General features: G+C 41.7%; 1 protein-coding gene across 2 annotated transcripts in view; it reads left to right on the top strand.

The window, feature by feature from the left end:
- TTC33 (tetratricopeptide repeat domain 33) overlaps positions 1–18403 on the top strand; it is a 41819-nt gene that overhangs the window by 19595 nt on the left and 3821 nt on the right. For both annotated transcript variants that reach the window (XR_008597520.1, XM_054986842.1), the window contains exons 3-4: positions 5279–5360; positions 10714–10845. Coding sequence is in view for 1 of the 2 variants with exons in the window: in XM_054986842.1 (XP_054842817.1) it covers positions 5279–5360; positions 10714–10845 (214 nt within the window). In the remaining variant the exon portion in view is untranslated. The remainder of the gene's footprint in view (positions 1–5278; positions 5361–10713; positions 10846–18403) is intronic.

The raw sequence follows: 18403 nt of genomic DNA, 5'->3' as shown, positions 1-18403 counted from the left end.
GTCTCACAGGGTCCATGGATGCAAAATAGTAAAGAGTCCAGTAGCACCTTTAAGACTAACCAACTTTATTGTAGCGTAAGCTTTCGAGAAGCACAGCTCTCTTTGTCAGATGTGTGGGTCCATGGATCTATCTCTGTCCATGGATCTATCTCTGTTGCAGCCGTATCTGGGGCTCATGATCGAGGTTTATAAAATCATGCATGGAGTAGATAAGGTGGATGGAGAGAAATTTTCAACCATTTCTTATGATGCTAAAATTCACAAGTGATGGGGACTAGATTCAGGCAAAGAAGTACTTCTCTCAAAAAAGTGCAATTAACTTGTGAAATTCACTGCCACAAGATGTAGTGATGGCCAGTAGCATAGATGGCTTTGAAGGAGGATTAGACACATTGATGGAATTATTCTCCATTAATTGATATTAGCCCTTGTAACAAAATGGGCTCTCTGTTTTTAGAGACAATGATGTCTGAATGCCTACACTGGAGGACAACAGTAGGGGAGACTTCATCCTCCGTGCCGAAGATATTCTGGGGTATGTAGCTGGTCAGTGTGAAACTGTATGCTTCACTGGATGGACCATTAGTCTGCATCAACATGGCTATGGAAGCAAAGAAGGCAGGATATAAAAGTTTTAAATACTAATAATGTTTTAACCAAAGTTAATAATCTTTTAACAAAAGTTAGTCATTTTTACATCTCATTGATTTCAGTAGAAGAGCTTAGCTCTCTCTTGTGCTCAACTCTTCCATTAAAATTAGGGGTTCAAAAACATACTTAACTCTGGCTGCATGTTGTGCTGTATGTTATAAGACATCTCTTAATCCAATTTCAGCTTGTTTTTGCTATTTCTATACAGATTAGGGCTGAGATTCCACTTAGAATTTCAATGGACGTGAGGCGATCAAATTCCCCTCCCATGACAATCCAAACTGCACCCCAAATTACTGCTCCTAAGGACAGGAGGACCCCCCTCCCCCGCCCAGGAATAGCTTGGGGGGATCAACGTTAGTTTCAGGTGGATAGCCATGTTGGCCTGCAGTAGAAGAGTAAGCTCTAGTAGAGTCCAGTAGCACTGCACTAATCTCACACTTTTTAATCTGCCTTGAGTCTCAGTGAGGAAGCTGGACTATAAATAAATAATAAAGATCAATCAGATTTTCCAGCATATAAACTTTTGAGAGGCAAGCTCCCTTTGTCAGATACGAATAGGAATGGAGATCCCTGAGTCCTTTTATCCCAGTCAGAAGGTGGGAGGGATGTTACAAAGAAGGAATTAGTGAAGAAGGAGGGATCAGTGAAAACCACTCCTTCCCCTTGTGCCTGCAGAAATCCTAGGTAGGTACCAAGCCTAGGGATTTTTTTAAAAAACATGCTGTTTGTAATTAAAATTGGAGTTGAAGGGAAACACTGAAAACTCTGAGGAAACACTGAATGGTTAGTATAATATGTTTGTTGGCTGCACAGACTTTTCTTACTGCAAGTAGTTTTGAAAGCCTGCCAAGTTTCTATCTCTCCCAAAGGGTCAACAGGAGGATTGAAGAAATTATTTCCGCTAGATTAGAAGTGCACTGAGCTCCTGTCAGGAAAACTGTCGATATATCTTGGAGGCCTTGCTTTTGAAGCCAGAGAAAAAGTTGCCAGGTTTCAGCCACATTACTGCTGTTCTGCTGTCGCTTATCAATGAAAAGATCAAATTGCTCCAATGAGGGTCAAGGAAATTGAAGTTTTGTGGGAGGAAGACTGAAGGGACTGTCTTCTATTGCTATCAGCTTTAGTAATGACCGCACGTTATTTACACATTTGAATAGATCCATGTGATTGCACTGTCATGAAACAGCTGTTGAGATACTGAACAGGTAACAATCAACAGGTAGCATGGTTATCTTTGTCTTTTTCCTTGGGGATATCATTTTGTGTTTTGGCATGGTTCCTTTTCCTTGGGAAGTTAAGTATACACACACACACACACACACATACAAACACATACATAGATACTTTACTTCTTACTGTTTTTACAACCTAAGTCATAAACAGCAACCCTCATGCCACAAAAGGAGAACTAAAAAATTAGTTTTCACAGAACTTAACAAAGGCTGCCAAAAATTTCGCCACACAGAGAATAGTTTGTTTATCTTAGTCTCTGAGTAGCCAGGATGGTTTCGCTTCTGAAGAAAGAGAATTCTGATTAAATAGTGGGGGGATATACATATATACATTCATAAGAATTCTGTAATATTATAAATACTATGACAATGACAATGTGCAAATGTCCATACAATTACAAAATAATAATTTTACTCCAATGCATTAACAGTGAATAAGGGAAAAGATACTGTTGTTTGCCCTTTGTTTTAAGGGTCTTTTCTCTCTCTCTCGCTCTGCTCACATCACATCCCTAAGCTGGGGCCATGGCGGGGAATGACTAGTGCTGTCTTTCCTAAGTGCTTTTCGTTGCATGAGGCCCACATAAGCCACACCGTTTCTTCTTGCTGAGCCATTCGTTGTCTCACCTGGTTTTCTTGAACTTGAAAGAAACAAGGAAGAGGAGTTCCGTTTATTTTGAAATGTTTGCGCACAGCTTCTTGTTATAACAATTCTCTAGGTGTGTGCGGGTCTGTCCCCTGTAAACTGCTTCACTGGTGTATATGGGGGAAGTATGGTGAGAAAGCTAAGGTGGGAAGAATTGGCTGTTTGGGAGAACCTGTTGCTTTTTTCACATAAGAGAGAATGGCACAAATGCACCATTTTTTTCAGGAGCAGCAGTAAGGAAAAGGCTACCTCAGTGCAGGGGTATATAGAGTATTGTGACATCATCAGCTGGTAAACCAACCTTCTCCCATTATTTTCTTCTCTATTTGCTTGCTTGAGACTCCTAAAGCACTAAATGGCCCAATGGGCAATGCTTTAGATTTCAAAGGTTTCCCCCCATTTGGTGGGTCCCTGTGAGTTACATATAATGGCTGTGATCTCAAAATCCAGTACATGCGTGTACAAGGGAATTGCATGTGCCTTTAGAAGCCACTGTCACATGGGACAGCCATGCCCAGAGAAGAGATTGTAAACCTTTCCTTGTTTCTCCGTACAAGTGTAAGAGGCACAGTATTCAGTGCTACATTTGGATCTGCTGCAGATGCTTGCCTTGCAGTTTGGACTTGCAAGCAATTTGAGATTAAGGTACCAAGTTAATAAAAATGTGCATTTTAGAATTGATCGGAATACAACTCTTACATTTATAATCTTTAGAATGGCTTAGATATGTCATTATGCATTGTGTCATGTGTGGCTACATAGACTTGAGAATGTTCTTGTCCAGCAGACATTATGAATGCCCTAGGCAAGTTGATACAAACCTTAGTGACGTGTTAATGTTTACATTTAACAAGAAATATCAAATACTTGAGGTATTTTTGAACTGGAGAAAGAAACATCTAGGTGGATTTTGGTAATGTTTTATTTGTCTGAAAGAAGCATAATAAAAATGTGATGGATCATTTAAAAACAAAACAAAACTCTGTCTCATCTTCTGATAATAGAAAGAAAATGGGTGGGAGTCTTCAAAATAAGAAAAAGAAACACTGTGTTCCATATCCTGTCACAAGCTAAAGGTTCGATCAGTAAAATTTAAGCAGATGTCACTATATATGAGATTGTGTCTTTATTTTGCCTGTGCATGTATAATAGCCCCCAATCAATAGTAGTTCCTAGTTTGGAGGCTGGATTATTGCTGTCAAGAGATTGTTTGATGAAAAGTGGTTTGGCTCTTTGCCAGGTTGTATGGCACTTTCAGATTTATGGAACCAAACAGATTTGTGCTGTGATACACCAGGAACATCAGCTGCCCCAAGACTTCAAGAGTGTTGGGTTTTACTTCATAGAATCATAGGGTTGGAAGGGATCTCTAGGGCCATCTAGTCCAGCCCTTGCACAGTGCAGAAAATTCACATTTACACCCCCCCCCCCACCCAGCGGTGAATGTCAGTTCCTGGACGTAAACAGATTTGTCTGCTGCAAATTTGACAGCGTACCAAGGAACACAGAGAAAAATACGATATAGAATTGCTAGGTGAGAAGTTGTCTTCAGCAGTTTGAAACCACGCTGTTGTAAGTTGTTGAACTGTACCCAGATGTCATACAAGGAGAACTTTTTTAGAAGATGGCCGGTTTCTGTCTATACGAGACCGCATCCTTCTGCAGTTAATGATAACTAAGGTTTCAGTTGTGCACTTGGAAGTCAATGCCATGCAAGAGATTAGTTTTTACTCCTGAGTACATAGCTCTAAACTGTGTATGTTATTAAAACCAACTTGAGGACCACCTCTCTATGCAATGCCAGGCTGGGCCTTGAATCCCTGGAATGCTAATGCTGTATGTGCAGAAGAGTTTTAAATGAGGTGCTGGATGTTCGGAATATGAGGCTCTAAGGCCACAAAGGGCCAATACCTTGAACTGAGCTAGTAACTCGAGAAGCCAAAGGAGTACCTGCGGAGTGGGTGTAATATGCATGCTTCACCTAGTTCCTGATAATAGCCAAACTGCAACGTTTTCTACTAACTGGAGTCTCTGACTTCAAGGGCAGACCGATGTACAGTGCATTATAATAGTCTAGTGCTGGTGCTACCGTGGCATGGTTTCAAGTGGACAGATCAGCCAGGTCTTGGCAGGGAATCACGTTCCAGGTTGAACAGAGTTGGAAGAAAGTGTTTTTTGCCGCTGCATTAACTTGCATCTCTAGGAGTAACGCTGGATCTGTTATAACCTCTAAACTCTCAACCAAGTCTGCAAGAACCAGCTGAATTCCACAGAGAGTAGGAAGCACCATGTCCTTCAAGACCTCACTTTCAGTTTTTGAGTCTCCTAACCATAATAAAAATAAGCTGGAAGAACCTGTCACATTTTTGTCCAATAGGAAAGTGGATAAAAACAAGTAGTGAAACTTACCAAATGCAGGATAGTTAACAAATATCTAAATTTGAGGGGGGGGGGCTTGAGCTTGAGGCCCGGGCCAAATCATCCTCCTGGCCGTCCCTCTGATTGGCCCTGGGCCAAGGGGGTTGTCACATGCTAACATCTCCATTTCCAGCCAGTTTGATGACCAGACTATGTTATTGCCACCCCTTAAGTTCTTTCTTTACATCTCATCTCTGACAGGATAACATTGACTATCATGAGGTGTCTCCATGTATCAGAGCTGTATTGTTCCTATAAAGCGATTGACGTTCATTTTAATTCATCTGTAAATCTAGTAAGACCATTCTGTTGCTTTAACAACTTGCAGATACCGGGAGGCTATTCACAAATGGGATGAAGCACTTCAGTTAACTCCAGAAGACGCTACCCTCTATGAGATGAAATCACAGGTAACACATTAAGATGGTTTGGCATTTTAAAAATATGGGAATATTTATTTGTACCAGCTGTAGGTGGTCTTGCAAAGAAGAATCTCACACTGGGATCTGTGTTATAGGCAATCCAATCGCAAAACATTCCAGAGCTTTTTCAGAGCTTCAGAGCTAGATCTGTTCCTGCCATTTCCCCTCACTGGGACATACGGATCTGTACACAAGCCAATATTTAAGATTTTAGGGGATAGGAGTGGAAAGGAAGTAGCCATGGAATAATTCTTGGTAGAATTAAGACAGCACATTTTGGTTGGTTCATATATTATGAGTTACCAGTTTTTCAAATCAAATTTATCAGATGATAGAGTGAAAATTGTAACTGAGCACAGTATTTGGTGCAAATGTCATGTGCTGCTTGCAGTATGTGACTGATCAAATAGTTTGGTATAGAAAACTCTTAGGAGAAATTAAAGTGAAAGTATTTTACAATTGAGGTGTAGTTTGAAGAGTTTATTATCCTAAATTATTATAGTTAACAGAAAAATGATTGAAGACTGAAACTTCAAAGGGTCATGTCCCAAGGAAATAGTAATTGGCTACTGCGCTATAAAAACACTAAAGAGCTAAGAATCCAGACATGAATAATCTTATTCTTCTTCACTTTGAATTGAATATGGAACACATGACCAGGTCACTTTGGAATGTGTCTGCATAACTAAGAATAATAAAATGCTAGCTGTATTGTGGGATCACCTAAAGCAAAAACATAGTGCCCTAAAAGTGGATGAATTAAGCAATCAGAATTAAATTTATTTCCAGAAATTACCCATCACTGTATTCCATGATTCTCTGCAGTTTGGAGGCAGACCGTACTAAAGAGTATTTTAATGCTGTACATTTTGCTGAAGATGTACCTGGCTTTTCATTTTCATTTTCAATTTAATTTAATTTATTGCATTCTAGCCCTCCCTGCGAGTTGGCTCAGGGCAGGTAGCAACACCTGCTCCTTTAAAAGAGAGAGTAGTAGCGTTTGGAAATATTATGAAGTCCAATGCAATTCCAGGACGCTTCCTTAGCCACTAGACCATGCTGTCACTGCCTGCAGTTGTGCCTCACTATCTTAACTCTGCATTCAAGTACTGGACCTTGTGACTGGTGCAGGGGGTGAGGGAGTTCTCATCTGGTGTTAACTCCTTCCTAGAACTGGTGTTTATTATTTTAAAATGTTGTATGCTGTATCCTGAGATTAGGGTTGCCAGCTCAGGATTGGGAAATTATTGGAGATTTAGGGGTGGAGCCTGGGAAGGACCGCGTTTGTCAGGAGGAGGAGGAAGCTCAGCGAGTATGTTGATATCCTAAAGTCTACCCTCCAGAGCTGCCATTTTCTCCAGGGAAACTGTTCTGTGTAGTCTGGAGATCAGTCATTATTTCAGGAGAATCCTAGGCCCCGCCTGGATGTTAGCAACCCTATCTAAGATACAGGCTATCCAAAGCCTCTTGCAGTTTGGCGTACAGGTTTAGAGCGGCAGGACTGTAATCTGGAAAGCCAGGTATGATTTCCCACTCCTGCGCTTGAGGCCAGCTGGATAACCTTGGATCAGTCACAGCTCTTTCAGAGCTCTCTCAGCCCTACACACCTCACAGGGTGATCGTCATGAGGATAATAATAACTCACTTCGTAAACCGCTCTGAGTGGGCATTAAGTTGTCCTGAAGAATGGTGTATAAATCCACTGTTATTATTTATTTATGTTATGTATATCTACATAACAGAAAACAGTGATGAAAAGCAGCTGCGATAAAGCAGCAGCAGTAAAGTTAATACCTGTATGAATCTGGTTGGGAGGGGGAACCACACACAAATAAATGGGTCCAGTAAATGGGTCCAATGATAGGACAGACTTTGCCTGGTGCCTAAATTATCATCAAAGATGGTGCCTCATGAACATTCTTTCGGGAGGGGGTGCCATTGTTGGGGGCACAACAACAGAAAAAGCTGTCTCAAGTAGATGCCGATCTCAGCTGCTGACGCTATCGGCGGACAGGCAGTCTGCTATGGAGTTTTTCATTTTATTTAAAACATTTCTACGCTGCCTTTCCATCCAGTTCAGGGTCCCTGCGGTGGCGAATATTAAAACATTAAAACATTTCAGACATTAAAAAGCATTTAAAATACAAAAATAGAAAATACAAACATGGAAAATATTTTAAACAATTAAATCAAACTGAATACAAACATATAAAAATATAAGTGCATAAACACAGACAGGGAGAAGTACTTATAAGAATTAGTGAGGGAATGTCAAACAAAACCAAGTCTTTACATACTGATAGAAGAAAACGATAGAGGGAGACAGGGAGGGAGTTCCAAAGCTTTGGTGCTGCAACCAAGAAGGCCCTTTTTCAGGTTGTCACCTATCTAGCTTCAGGTGGCAGGGCAGCCGCCTGTAAGCTACAGACCTGCTCTTTTAATAGGAATGCATCCAGAACAGGCAGTGTCCCTGTTCTTGGGTCACACCTTCCTCCAACCAGGAGCACCTTTGTTTTGTCAGGATTAAGTTTCAGCTTGTTAGCCCTCATTCACTCCAAAAACGCCTCCAGGCACCTGTTCATGGTTTCCACAGCCTCGTTGTGATCTGCTGGAAGCACAAGATACAGTCAAGCATCATCTGTATATAGGTGGCAGCTCAGTCCAAATCTCCATATGACCTCTCCCAGCGATTTCACATAGAAGTTGGGAGGCATGGGGGACAAGATGGAACCTTCTGGGACCCTGTAAGCCAGAGGCCAAGCGGCAGAGCAGCAGCCCCCCAGCAGCCCGCTCTGAAACTTACCTTCAGGGTAGGGCCGAAGCCACTGCAAAATGGCGCCTCCCAGCCCAACCCCCAAAGGTGTTTCAGAGTGGCTTGTGTGTGCAAACCAAGCAGTGAAGAGAAGAGCAAAGACTAGCACATCCTATTCAGTTGCATCTTTAAGACATTCAAAACCACTATGAGTTTATCCATTTTACGCTTAGATGATAGAGGCACACTCCAGAGCAACGATTTCCATGTGACTATGAAGCTGGATGGCTTTCTTCCATTTATCAGCCTCTGTGCAAAAATCAAAGGGTTCTTAATTGGTTGGGTCCCCCCCCCTTTTTTGGTATTATAAAAGTGCAGCATAAATAACTGATCATAAGAACCTTCTCTGATGGTTTTTTCATGGGAAGGTTCAATATTATATCCACTTTAGTACAGCCAGATTTTTTTCCAGTGCGGAAATGGTTCCGCCGCTAACACACCCTAATGAGGAGTGTTACTAATTTCCTTACCATTAGTAATATTTTGAAAGAGATGGAGTCTGAACGGTTCTTTTTCCCAAGCCACAAGCAGCAATACTGAATGCTCTCTCCCACACCCATCATTATTATTTTGGCATTGGCAAACATTAAGGGAACGGGTCTGGTTTGAAAAATTCCGTCACTTGGTGTGTTGACAGCTGTGCTGGTTTTCCTGGAGACCTTAAGCTGAAGACAAAGGTGGAGATTTTATTGTGGCAATCAGTGCTCATATTTTCAAATTTTGGTTGTAGTGTGATTGCTCCCAGAATAGAAAGTTCTGAGGCCATTGTTCTGGTCTAGATGATGTACAAACAAGACCTTCCCATCTTAAATTTTTACAACCCAGGAGTATCCTGTAATTGCCCCAATTTCCCCAGATGTCACATAGGAAGAATGAAATTTCATTAAAGACTCAGAAAGAAGCACCAGGCCTGCCAAGCTGCTTCCCTATCTTCTGCATCCTTTCTCATAGCAGTATAAAGGTAACTCTTTACTGCGTGTCAGCTGGCATGGCTTTTTGGCAAAAGATCCCATTGTAAAAGTGAACATGCATCAGTCTGTGTGCTCTTATTTTGTTGTCTCTGAAGCTGCCCTGACTCTTCTGTTTTATGCTTACAACCCTGGGATTAATCCCCATTAAACAGTTAAATTTGCTTGTGTGTGACCAGAACTTTCCAGAAGTAAGGCCTAGTAGAGTTTTTGAATGAAATGAAAAATAAAAACCTTGCTTTGGTGGTACATAGATATTCATAATTTGAATATACAATACAAGATTTGTTATCCAACACTCATGAGGAATGAAGGTTGCCAGCTGATCAGCTGTGCCGGATACTCAAGCTTATTGCCCTGCCCTCTCCCCTACTCAGAGGAGTCTGCAGCAGCCAACTTCCACCTCATTGAGAATGCTCTGATGACAGCCCCACACCTGGAGATACCTTCTCCTCGAGCCACAGAGCTGTCTTATGCAGCAGGGTAGATAAGCAGGCCAGCTGCCTGGAATCCATTTGGCAGCGATGGTACCTGACAGGCTGAGGAGGAAGGCAGCATCGAGGGATGAGGTCACCAGGCAGTGCCAGTTGTCAGAAGCCAGAGACATCAAGCTGAAGAGGCGAGTGGGGCATATGTGCACATGAAGACACGGGAATGGTGGGTGGGTGGGGGTGAGGGATTGCCCTCTGGCAATGTTCGTTACGTGATCTGGGCCATCAAGTACCTGATGACAAAGCTTATAATCTGAACACAATGAAGAACTCAAGAAATCTGCATGCCTAGCAACCCACGATTCAGCGCAAAATCATTTGAGGGAAATGGGATAGATTGGGAGGAAAAAGCCATCAAGTAGATGGCCGATGGGGTAGGTTGGCAAGGGAGGAAGAACTTGGGCAGTTGGGCAGGTTCAGGATGGGGGAGGAAAAGCAGGTCATGAGAAGGGTTGGGAAAAACTGGCCAATTGTGCGGATGGGCAGAAAGCAGAACAAAAGAAGAAGAAGCAAATGGGCACCAGGAAATCCATTAGCAGGTCATGATGGCTGCAGATGCTGCATTAGGGATCATGGTACTAGTTTCTTCCAATGCATCCATTTCTTTATGGTCTTCCCTTCAAGTTTCTTCCTCTCCTGCAGGGAAAGGAAGAATCTCTAGTGTGGTTCAGATGTAGAGCTTGTGCAGTTGTTGGTCATTTGAGTCCCTCCTGGTAATGGAATAGCGATGGGTCTGGACTCATGTAGGTTACTGAACTGGTTAGTAAAGCAGATTTTCAAGCAAACGTACGCAGTGTATTGGCAGTTTCTTAACAAAGAAAACCCCAAAAATATGAATCAAGAGAAAATTGAATGGGTCTGGCTGTGTGTGGGTGATTTTTAAAATCTGTGTTCTTTTGACTTCTGCTGGAGATCGCTGTAACATAACTGCCCACAGCAATTATCTTTATGGTAGGAAAACCAAACCAAAAAGATATTTTTTTCTTTGACCATCCTTCCCCCTCCCTTTCTTTTTACAATATAGTTTGCTAGCTTAAGACTTTCTATTCATTGTTTTTATCCCCAATTAGGTCCTGATGTCTCTACATGAAATGTTCCCTGCAGTGCATGCAGCACAGTTGGCTGTTGAGAAAGATGCCCATTCTTGGGAGGCCTGGCAGACTTTGGGACGTGCTCAGCTTGGATTAGGAGAAATCACATTGGTACGTGCAAGAAACCCAACCCCCCCCCCCAAATAAATGTCAGTCTCTCATTCAGAGTTTTGCATAGCCAACATTGCTATATATATGTATTGTCGAAGGCTTTCACGGCCGGAGAACGCTGGTTGTTGTGGGTTTTCCGGGTTGTATTGCCGTGGTCTTGACATTGTAGTTCCTGACGTTTCGCCAGCAGCTGTGGCTGGCATCTTCAGAGGTGTAGCACCAAAAGACAGAGATCTCTCAGTGTCACAGTGTCAGTGTATTCGTGACACTGAGAGATCTCTGTCTTTTGGTGCTACACCTCTGAAGATGCCAGCCACAGCTGCTGGCGAAACATCAGGAACTACAATGCCAAGACCACGGCAATACAGCCCGGAAAACCCACAACAACCATTGCTATATATAGATTAGCAAGCAGTCAACAGCAATTTAATTTTTTTAAAAATGAGTGCAATAGAGATAAGGATTCTGATCAGAATAGCTTCTCTATTGTTTCTCAGCATCACACATTGTTTAGCTAACAACCAAGTTAGAGTTTGCCCAGAGTATTTAATCTGTCCAGTTTGTCCTCGTGTACCTTCTCCTTGTGACCTGAGTGCATGATATTGCTTTCAACTTCCTTGGATCAATATATCAAATATGCACATGCAACAGCATGCTCACATGAGAACCATGCAGTATAAAAAATAAGCCAGATTAAATGACTGTAGTATTTTCCCCCTTTTATTTTAAAGCACCTGAAGCTTTTGGGCTCTGGTTAGTTTTATGGGAGGAGCAACAAAAACAGAGGAAAGTTCCCTGTTGCTCTTCTGCTACTTACTTTCAGAAAGCTCAGAAATGGTCCACTGTGCTTCAGGGAAGCATTTTACTTCAAGGGAGCTTATATATTGCTGACAGATGACTATGAAGTTTTTGCTGTTGTTGTTCTGCCATATATCTGCTTCAGACATCAGACAGGCAGAACAAGAAAGATCCTATTTAGCATTCCTATTTAGCAGCATGGGAATAACCCTAAGCGGCAACGCTTGCTCAAAATACATCAGATCTCTTCTGATTTTGCTTGACATTAGATAGAGATCAGCACAGCACTTTGGGATTTTCATTCCATCTTTTGACCATGATTGACCCGCCCTTGGGGTGTTTTTGTTTATGAGTGAGCTAGTTAGACAGAAACAGATGTATTGTTAGGCATCTATTTGCTTGGACTCTGCTGTGCATGGGAATTGATGATCTGAAGGAAGAAGTGAGGAAATGCAGTTCTCTGATCAGAATAGCTTCTCTATTGTTTCTCACCATCACACATTGTTTAGCTAACAACCAAGTCAGAGTTTGCCCAGAGTAGCAGTGTAGCAGTTCTCCATAATTTTTTTATTTTGATTCCCAGAATACCTATTCTACAAAACCCAGGAAGTTGAATACTTTCTGCGGGTCCATTAAAGGACAGTTTTTTAAGTGACTGGTGTGGGCAGCGTGTTACCTAGTGGAGATTTTGCAGTACCTAGCCACGCCCAATGAGCTGTGTATTGTTGTGGGTTGAGCAGGCCCTGAATGCGAATTGAGGGACTCAGCTGCTTGAGAAAAGCAGTATCAGCCCCTCAGTATAAGTTCTCTGATAAACATATCAAGCTGCCTTCTATTGAGTCAGACCATTAGTCCATCAAAGTCAGTATTTATTCTGATTGCCAGCAGCATTCCAGGATCTCCGGCAGAGGTATTTCCTGTCACCTACGATTTGATCCTTTCATCTGGAGACTGAACCTGGGGCTTACTGTACGCATTGCAGATGCTGTGCCCCTGAGCCAAGACCCCTTTTCTTAGGTTATAAGGCCAACATTCAGCATTAGTATCAGTGAAACTTAAACCACCTGCTTGCAAGCATTCATTATCAGTGTTTTCTATATAAATCACCACTTGCTGTTGTTTGTTTATGGGTACCATCAATTTTGGAATTCTGTGGAAAAATGAGAAAATCCCTGTTCTATTTTGGTGGGTGGGTGCAAGATTAAAGAGAGACTAAAAGAATAAATATTTGAAATAATTACAAGAAGACGACATTTTTGTGGAAAAGAAGAATTTGAGGAAGGATTTGAAGTGGAGGGAGAAAAAGAAAGAAAGAGATGGTTTTCTAGGCAGGAGCCACTGTAGTGTAGTGGCTAGAGCGATGGACTAGGATCTGGTTCCCCAGCTCCCCAGATTCCTTGCCACCTCTGGTCCCTATTTATCAGGCAGAGAGCCCTGACCCAGCACAGGGTTTCCTCTCTGATGTTTCTAGAGACCTCACCAGACAGGGCAGCCAGTTCCCCATATTCAGTACTACTCTCCCATATGCTTTCAGGAGTTATTTGGAGTAACTGAACTTGGTGTTTACTACCCATATATACTGCCACCATTTGGTTCATTAGGCACATTGGTCATGACCGGAATGCTTGTGTGGGTTATTTCCCCTCAGCTAACAATTTCCAGTCAGCCAGGATTAAGCTGCAAAAAAGCCTTATTTACAAGATGTATAACAACACAGGCAGGAATGATTCAAACACATAAGATACATTGTTCTTCAGATGTGAATGTATAACCCTACTTTTTCATAAATAGTGCTATTTTTCTGCTGCTTCCCTCTGCAGCTTCCAGATCATTTTCTCCCTTAACTAACTATCCTAACAGATTTTCAAGTGTCCCAAGCCCCAGCATTCCATTAGCTCTCATTGGCTGTTCTCTGGCAGAGGCAGAGCTGGAACTGGTCCTGTCCATTACACTAACTTACCTCACAGAGTTTGTAGTGTGGAAAAAATGGAGAAGAGCAGATTGATGTAAGCCACTTTTGATCCCCATTGGGGAGTAAAGCAGGGGTATAAATGAAAGTACAAAAAAAAATAAGGAGGAGTGGACACAGTCCTTTTGAGAGAGCGGGACAACTTGGGGGAGCTGAAGGTGAATAACAAAATTGTAATAACAAAATTATTGGTATGGAATGGATAAAGGAGGAATTGGAGGCATAAGAATAGGGTAATCTTTAAAGGTGTCATTGTACTGTTTGTAAGTTAACATAAAGTAAATTCAGAATGTTATGCCTTGTTGAAGTGTGCACAGAAAAACAGTAGTGTCGATAGTAGATTATTTCGTGTTGATTAAGAGGGCAAAATGCAGTGTTTTATTATTTAAAAATCCTAACAATTTTCAGTAGTGAACCTACATAGCTGTTCCACAGCACATTCTTGTCCTGTTCAAGTTTTAGACATAGTTATTCTGAAAGTAACTTGAAAGTGCTGGTAATAGTGAGGCTGAACAGGAACTTTTGTGATAGCAAGAAAATAGAATCATCACTAGGAAATAAAGAAATGAGCATTTTTAAAAAAAATCCTGAGGAGCTGGATTAAGGAGAGAAGATGAATTAGCTGTAAAAGGCACAGTACTGACACTTCTTGAAACAGTTTTGGTACGGAACTTACTTGGAGTGATAATCTTTTAATATGGCTTGTCTAGTATAAGCTAGTCATTGTGGGTAACCCTTTCTGCTCAAGTTGATTGTCTGAGAGGGTCTGCCACCACAGTAGCTTATTCATGTACTTATTTACATACTTATTTCATTTATAGTCTGCCTTTTCGCTGAGATTCAATGTGGATTACTCAGTTAAAAGGGAATGCAATAATAACAGTATAATATCTATGAACAGTGCATGAAAACTGGATTACAAAATCAGAGAACACAAAAAGAACCACATACTACATACAACAAATAATGCAATAAAACAGGATTACAAAATCGTAGAGCAATGCAATAAAAACAGTGCAATGCATGCAATAAACAGTAAAATAAAGCCAGATTACAAAATTAGAAAACAGTGCAATAAAAAAGTATAATACCTGTCATAAACAATGCAATGATAATTGCCTAAAATTTCCACAGACTCTAAAACCAACTTCGTTCCCTTTATAAACTTGCCCTCCTGAGCAATTTCATTTTACGCATTCTGCAGAATGATGTAAAAGTGGGATCATTCCTGGTCTCATCAGGCAGGCCATTCTGCCAGGTAGGAGCCACAACAGAGAATGCTCAGGTGCAGGCGGCTGTTGATCTTGCCCTTCTTTTGCAAGGTAGCACCTTTGGAAGGCTTTGCTCAAATGAATGAAGCTGCAGCAGCAAAGCAGCAGGACAGGAGCTCCTGCGGATATACGAGTCCTAGGCCATGAGACACTTCATAGGTATCAGATATATTATAGGTATATTTAGTACCAGTGCTTTGAATGGAACTGGGGAACTAATCATTAACCAGTGAAGCAACTGCAGAATGGACATAATATGCATACTCTGCCTAGCTCCTGATAATAATTGAGCTGTGGCATTCTGCACCAGCTAGAGTTTCTTAAGTTGTCTTCAAGGGTAGACTCATACAGAACGCATTACAATAGTCTAGCCTTGAGGTTACCATGGCATGGATCTTCATTGCCAGTACGGATACATCCTCTGGGCGAAATGAAGATAGAAGTAACCATTTATTGTTGCTGGATTAACTTGAGTGTCTAGCAATAATGCTGGATTGAGTGTAATTCCTAGACTGGATCCCCATTGAATCTGGGGAGCAAAATATTCTCCAAGATCTAAGCTTCACTGATCAGCATTGCCTACATCTTGTCAGGATTCAATTTCAACTTGATCAAGTTGTATTTATTTATTTATTTGTTTATTTATTAAAACATTTATACCCCAACTTCCCACATAGTTTGGACCCTGGATTCAGAGATCACTCCAATTGACAGCTGAATTGTATTCTAAGAAAGGCCAGGTTCTATTCTATTTTCACATGAATATGGATGTAACCCCAAAGTTTACCTTCCGATGTCCATATAGATTTATTCCTTTACTATCTAATAAAATGGTGTTCTGATAGATCAAGGAATCTTTGCATGCTGCAAAGAATTGTGGGGCAGAGCACACATTCAGCTTACATACAGCGTCATCCATTCCTATTGGGCCTCTCTGTCTAACTACAACATTTTCATATCCTCCTTCCTCAAAGAACTCAGGACAGCTTACGTTATTTCCCCCAGTTTATCTTACGAAGTTGGTGCGGTGACACGCTGTCTTTAGATTTGGAAACTAGCGACTTAAATTGCATACGCTTCAAACTTAAGTTTGAAGAGTATGCTGTGCACCACTTGGCCTATCATTTATAGTCTGTCTTTCTCACTGAGACTCAAGCTGGATTACTCGGTGTAAGTCAATGCAGTCAATGGCTGGTACATTCAACAAACAATACAATGGTATGGATTGCACAAATGTGAAAACATGTAGAACCAATTACCAATATGAAACATGAGCCTCGTGGCGCAGAGTGGTAAGCTGCAGTACTGCAGCCCAAGCTCTGCTCACAACTAGAGATGGGCACGAACAGGAAAAAAACCAAACATGATGTTCGTTGTTTGTTGCCATCCACGAACAGGGATTCATGAACATCGACGGACATGACATGTTCACAAACATGTCCGTAGTTGGAGGTTCATGGGAGCCAGAATGGCCCCCTTGGGACTTAGCTGAACTTGAGCCGGAGAAAGGAGAGTCCATGGGTCTCCCCTTTTCATGTCATTTTCTCTTCACAGTGACAAAAACTGGACTGTCTGCTGGAAGCTAATTGAGGAGTTCCCAATGTCCAATACCCACCAAATTTACGGGGGAAATAGTCCTCACTGTCCTCCGAAGACCCCCCAAGTTTCAGAGAGATTGCACCCCGGAAAGGGCATGGTCCATGGGTCTCCCCCTTTCATGTCATTTTCTTTTCACAGTGGAAAAAACTGGACTGTCTGCTGGAAGCTACTTTGAGGGGTTACAAGTCAGAAGGAAAATCAGAAGGAGTTCAGACAGAGTTCAGATAGTCAATGCCTATGTTGCCAGGGGAATTGATTGAAAGATGTCAGACTGTCTGGCTCTATGAACGACTGACAAACGCTACGAAGAGGGTTTGGAACGAACACAGGTTCGCCAGGAACGGGGCCTCGGGAACAGCTTGCTCGCAAACAGCAGATTGGGCTGTTTGTGGCTTTTTTTGTTCGTATTGCTGTTCGTGCCCATCTCTACTCATGATCTGAGTTTGATCCTGGCGGAACCCAGGTTCAGATAGCCCACTCAAGGTTAACTCAGCCTTCCATCCTTCTGAGGCCGGTAAAATGAGTATCCAGTTTCCTGGGGGTAAAGTGTATATGACTGTAAGAAAAACTTGTTTTGGCTGAAATGTTTTATTATCCTATTAAATTATTTCTGAGATAAGTTTTTAATTCCATTTCTGCTAGCAAACATGTTTTTAAGCCATCCCTTAGAGAGCAGCTCTTGCATTTCACTTATTTCACTTATACCCTGCCTGCCTCTTTCCCTAGTGGGGACCCAAAGCAGCTCACATAATTCTGCTCTCCTCTGTTTTATCTTTTTAGCAGCTTTGTGGGGTGGATTAGGCTAAGAAGTGTGCAACTGGTCCAAGGTCACCCCGCACACAGAGCGTAGATTCAAACCTGTCTCTCCCAGATCCCAATTCAGGACTCTAAACACTTTACCACACTGGCAAATTTTCAATATTTGGCGAAGATTATATTTGCCACTGCTGAGAAACATAACAAGGCATCTTTCTCTGATTCTAATCACTCTATAAAGATGTCTCCTAAGATAATTTAGTGGTTAGAGAAGGACCAGGAGGCTGAAATTCAAATACACAGTGAATCTCTGTGATCGTGGGCCAGTGCCTCTCAGCATAACTTGCCTCACAGAGTTATTGTGCTTATTAGATGTATCGTTTTATTGATTGCACTGATTTACAAAGTATAATCCGCTTGACTCTCAGTGAGAAAGGCCAACTATAAATCATGGAAATAAATAGTGTGAAAATAAAGTGGGGAAGAGAGAGCCATGAATGTTGTCCTGAGCTCATTGGAGGAATAGGCTTGTAATAGGTAGCCTGTCTTTTAAATTATATGCTGTATATCATCCAACGTTTTTTCCAAATAGATTGTAACCTTTGGATGTTGCCCCAAATATAAAAAAAGCCTATATTGGCTTCTCTGAGAGCTAAATGACCCATGTTTGATTCTCTCCTAACTTGCTGCTGCATCCCTCAATGACTCTCCTCTGACTATGTCTTTTTATCCAATGGCAAGACATTAATCTAGAGATACTGTTGTAGACAAAGGTGCTTAGTAATGCAATTTCACAGCCTCATTAAAGCAAGCAGACTTTTATTGACCAAGTTACATAGGGACAAATCTGTGCTCCAAGAAGTTTTTTCTTTGGAGAGGGGAGCAATCAAAATGAATGTTTTGTGTGTTGCTTTGCATCTGTTAAGATAGCTTTATGTTTACCCACAGTCTAAACAACCTCTTGATGCAAACAGCAGTAAACTGATGTTGTGTCGAAAGACTGAAGCTGAGCTGTTTCCAGTATCTGGTCTGTTTAGCATGTTCAGAAATTTAAGTGCAAAGAGATTCCCTCCCCCTCCCCCGCAACACACACACACACATACTTCTTTCCCTTTGGAAACTAATGGCAGCTGATCAAGACAGTGGTTGGGGTGGGGAGGGGGAA

The sequence above is a fragment of the Eublepharis macularius genome, chromosome 8, assembly GCF_028583425.1.
Source record: "Eublepharis macularius isolate TG4126 chromosome 8, MPM_Emac_v1.0, whole genome shotgun sequence".
In the NCBI taxonomy this organism is placed as follows: domain Eukaryota; kingdom Metazoa; phylum Chordata; class Lepidosauria; order Squamata; family Eublepharidae; genus Eublepharis; species Eublepharis macularius.
The sequence above is the reverse complement of the archived record's forward strand: the minus strand, read 5'-3'. Positions and strand labels throughout refer to the sequence as shown.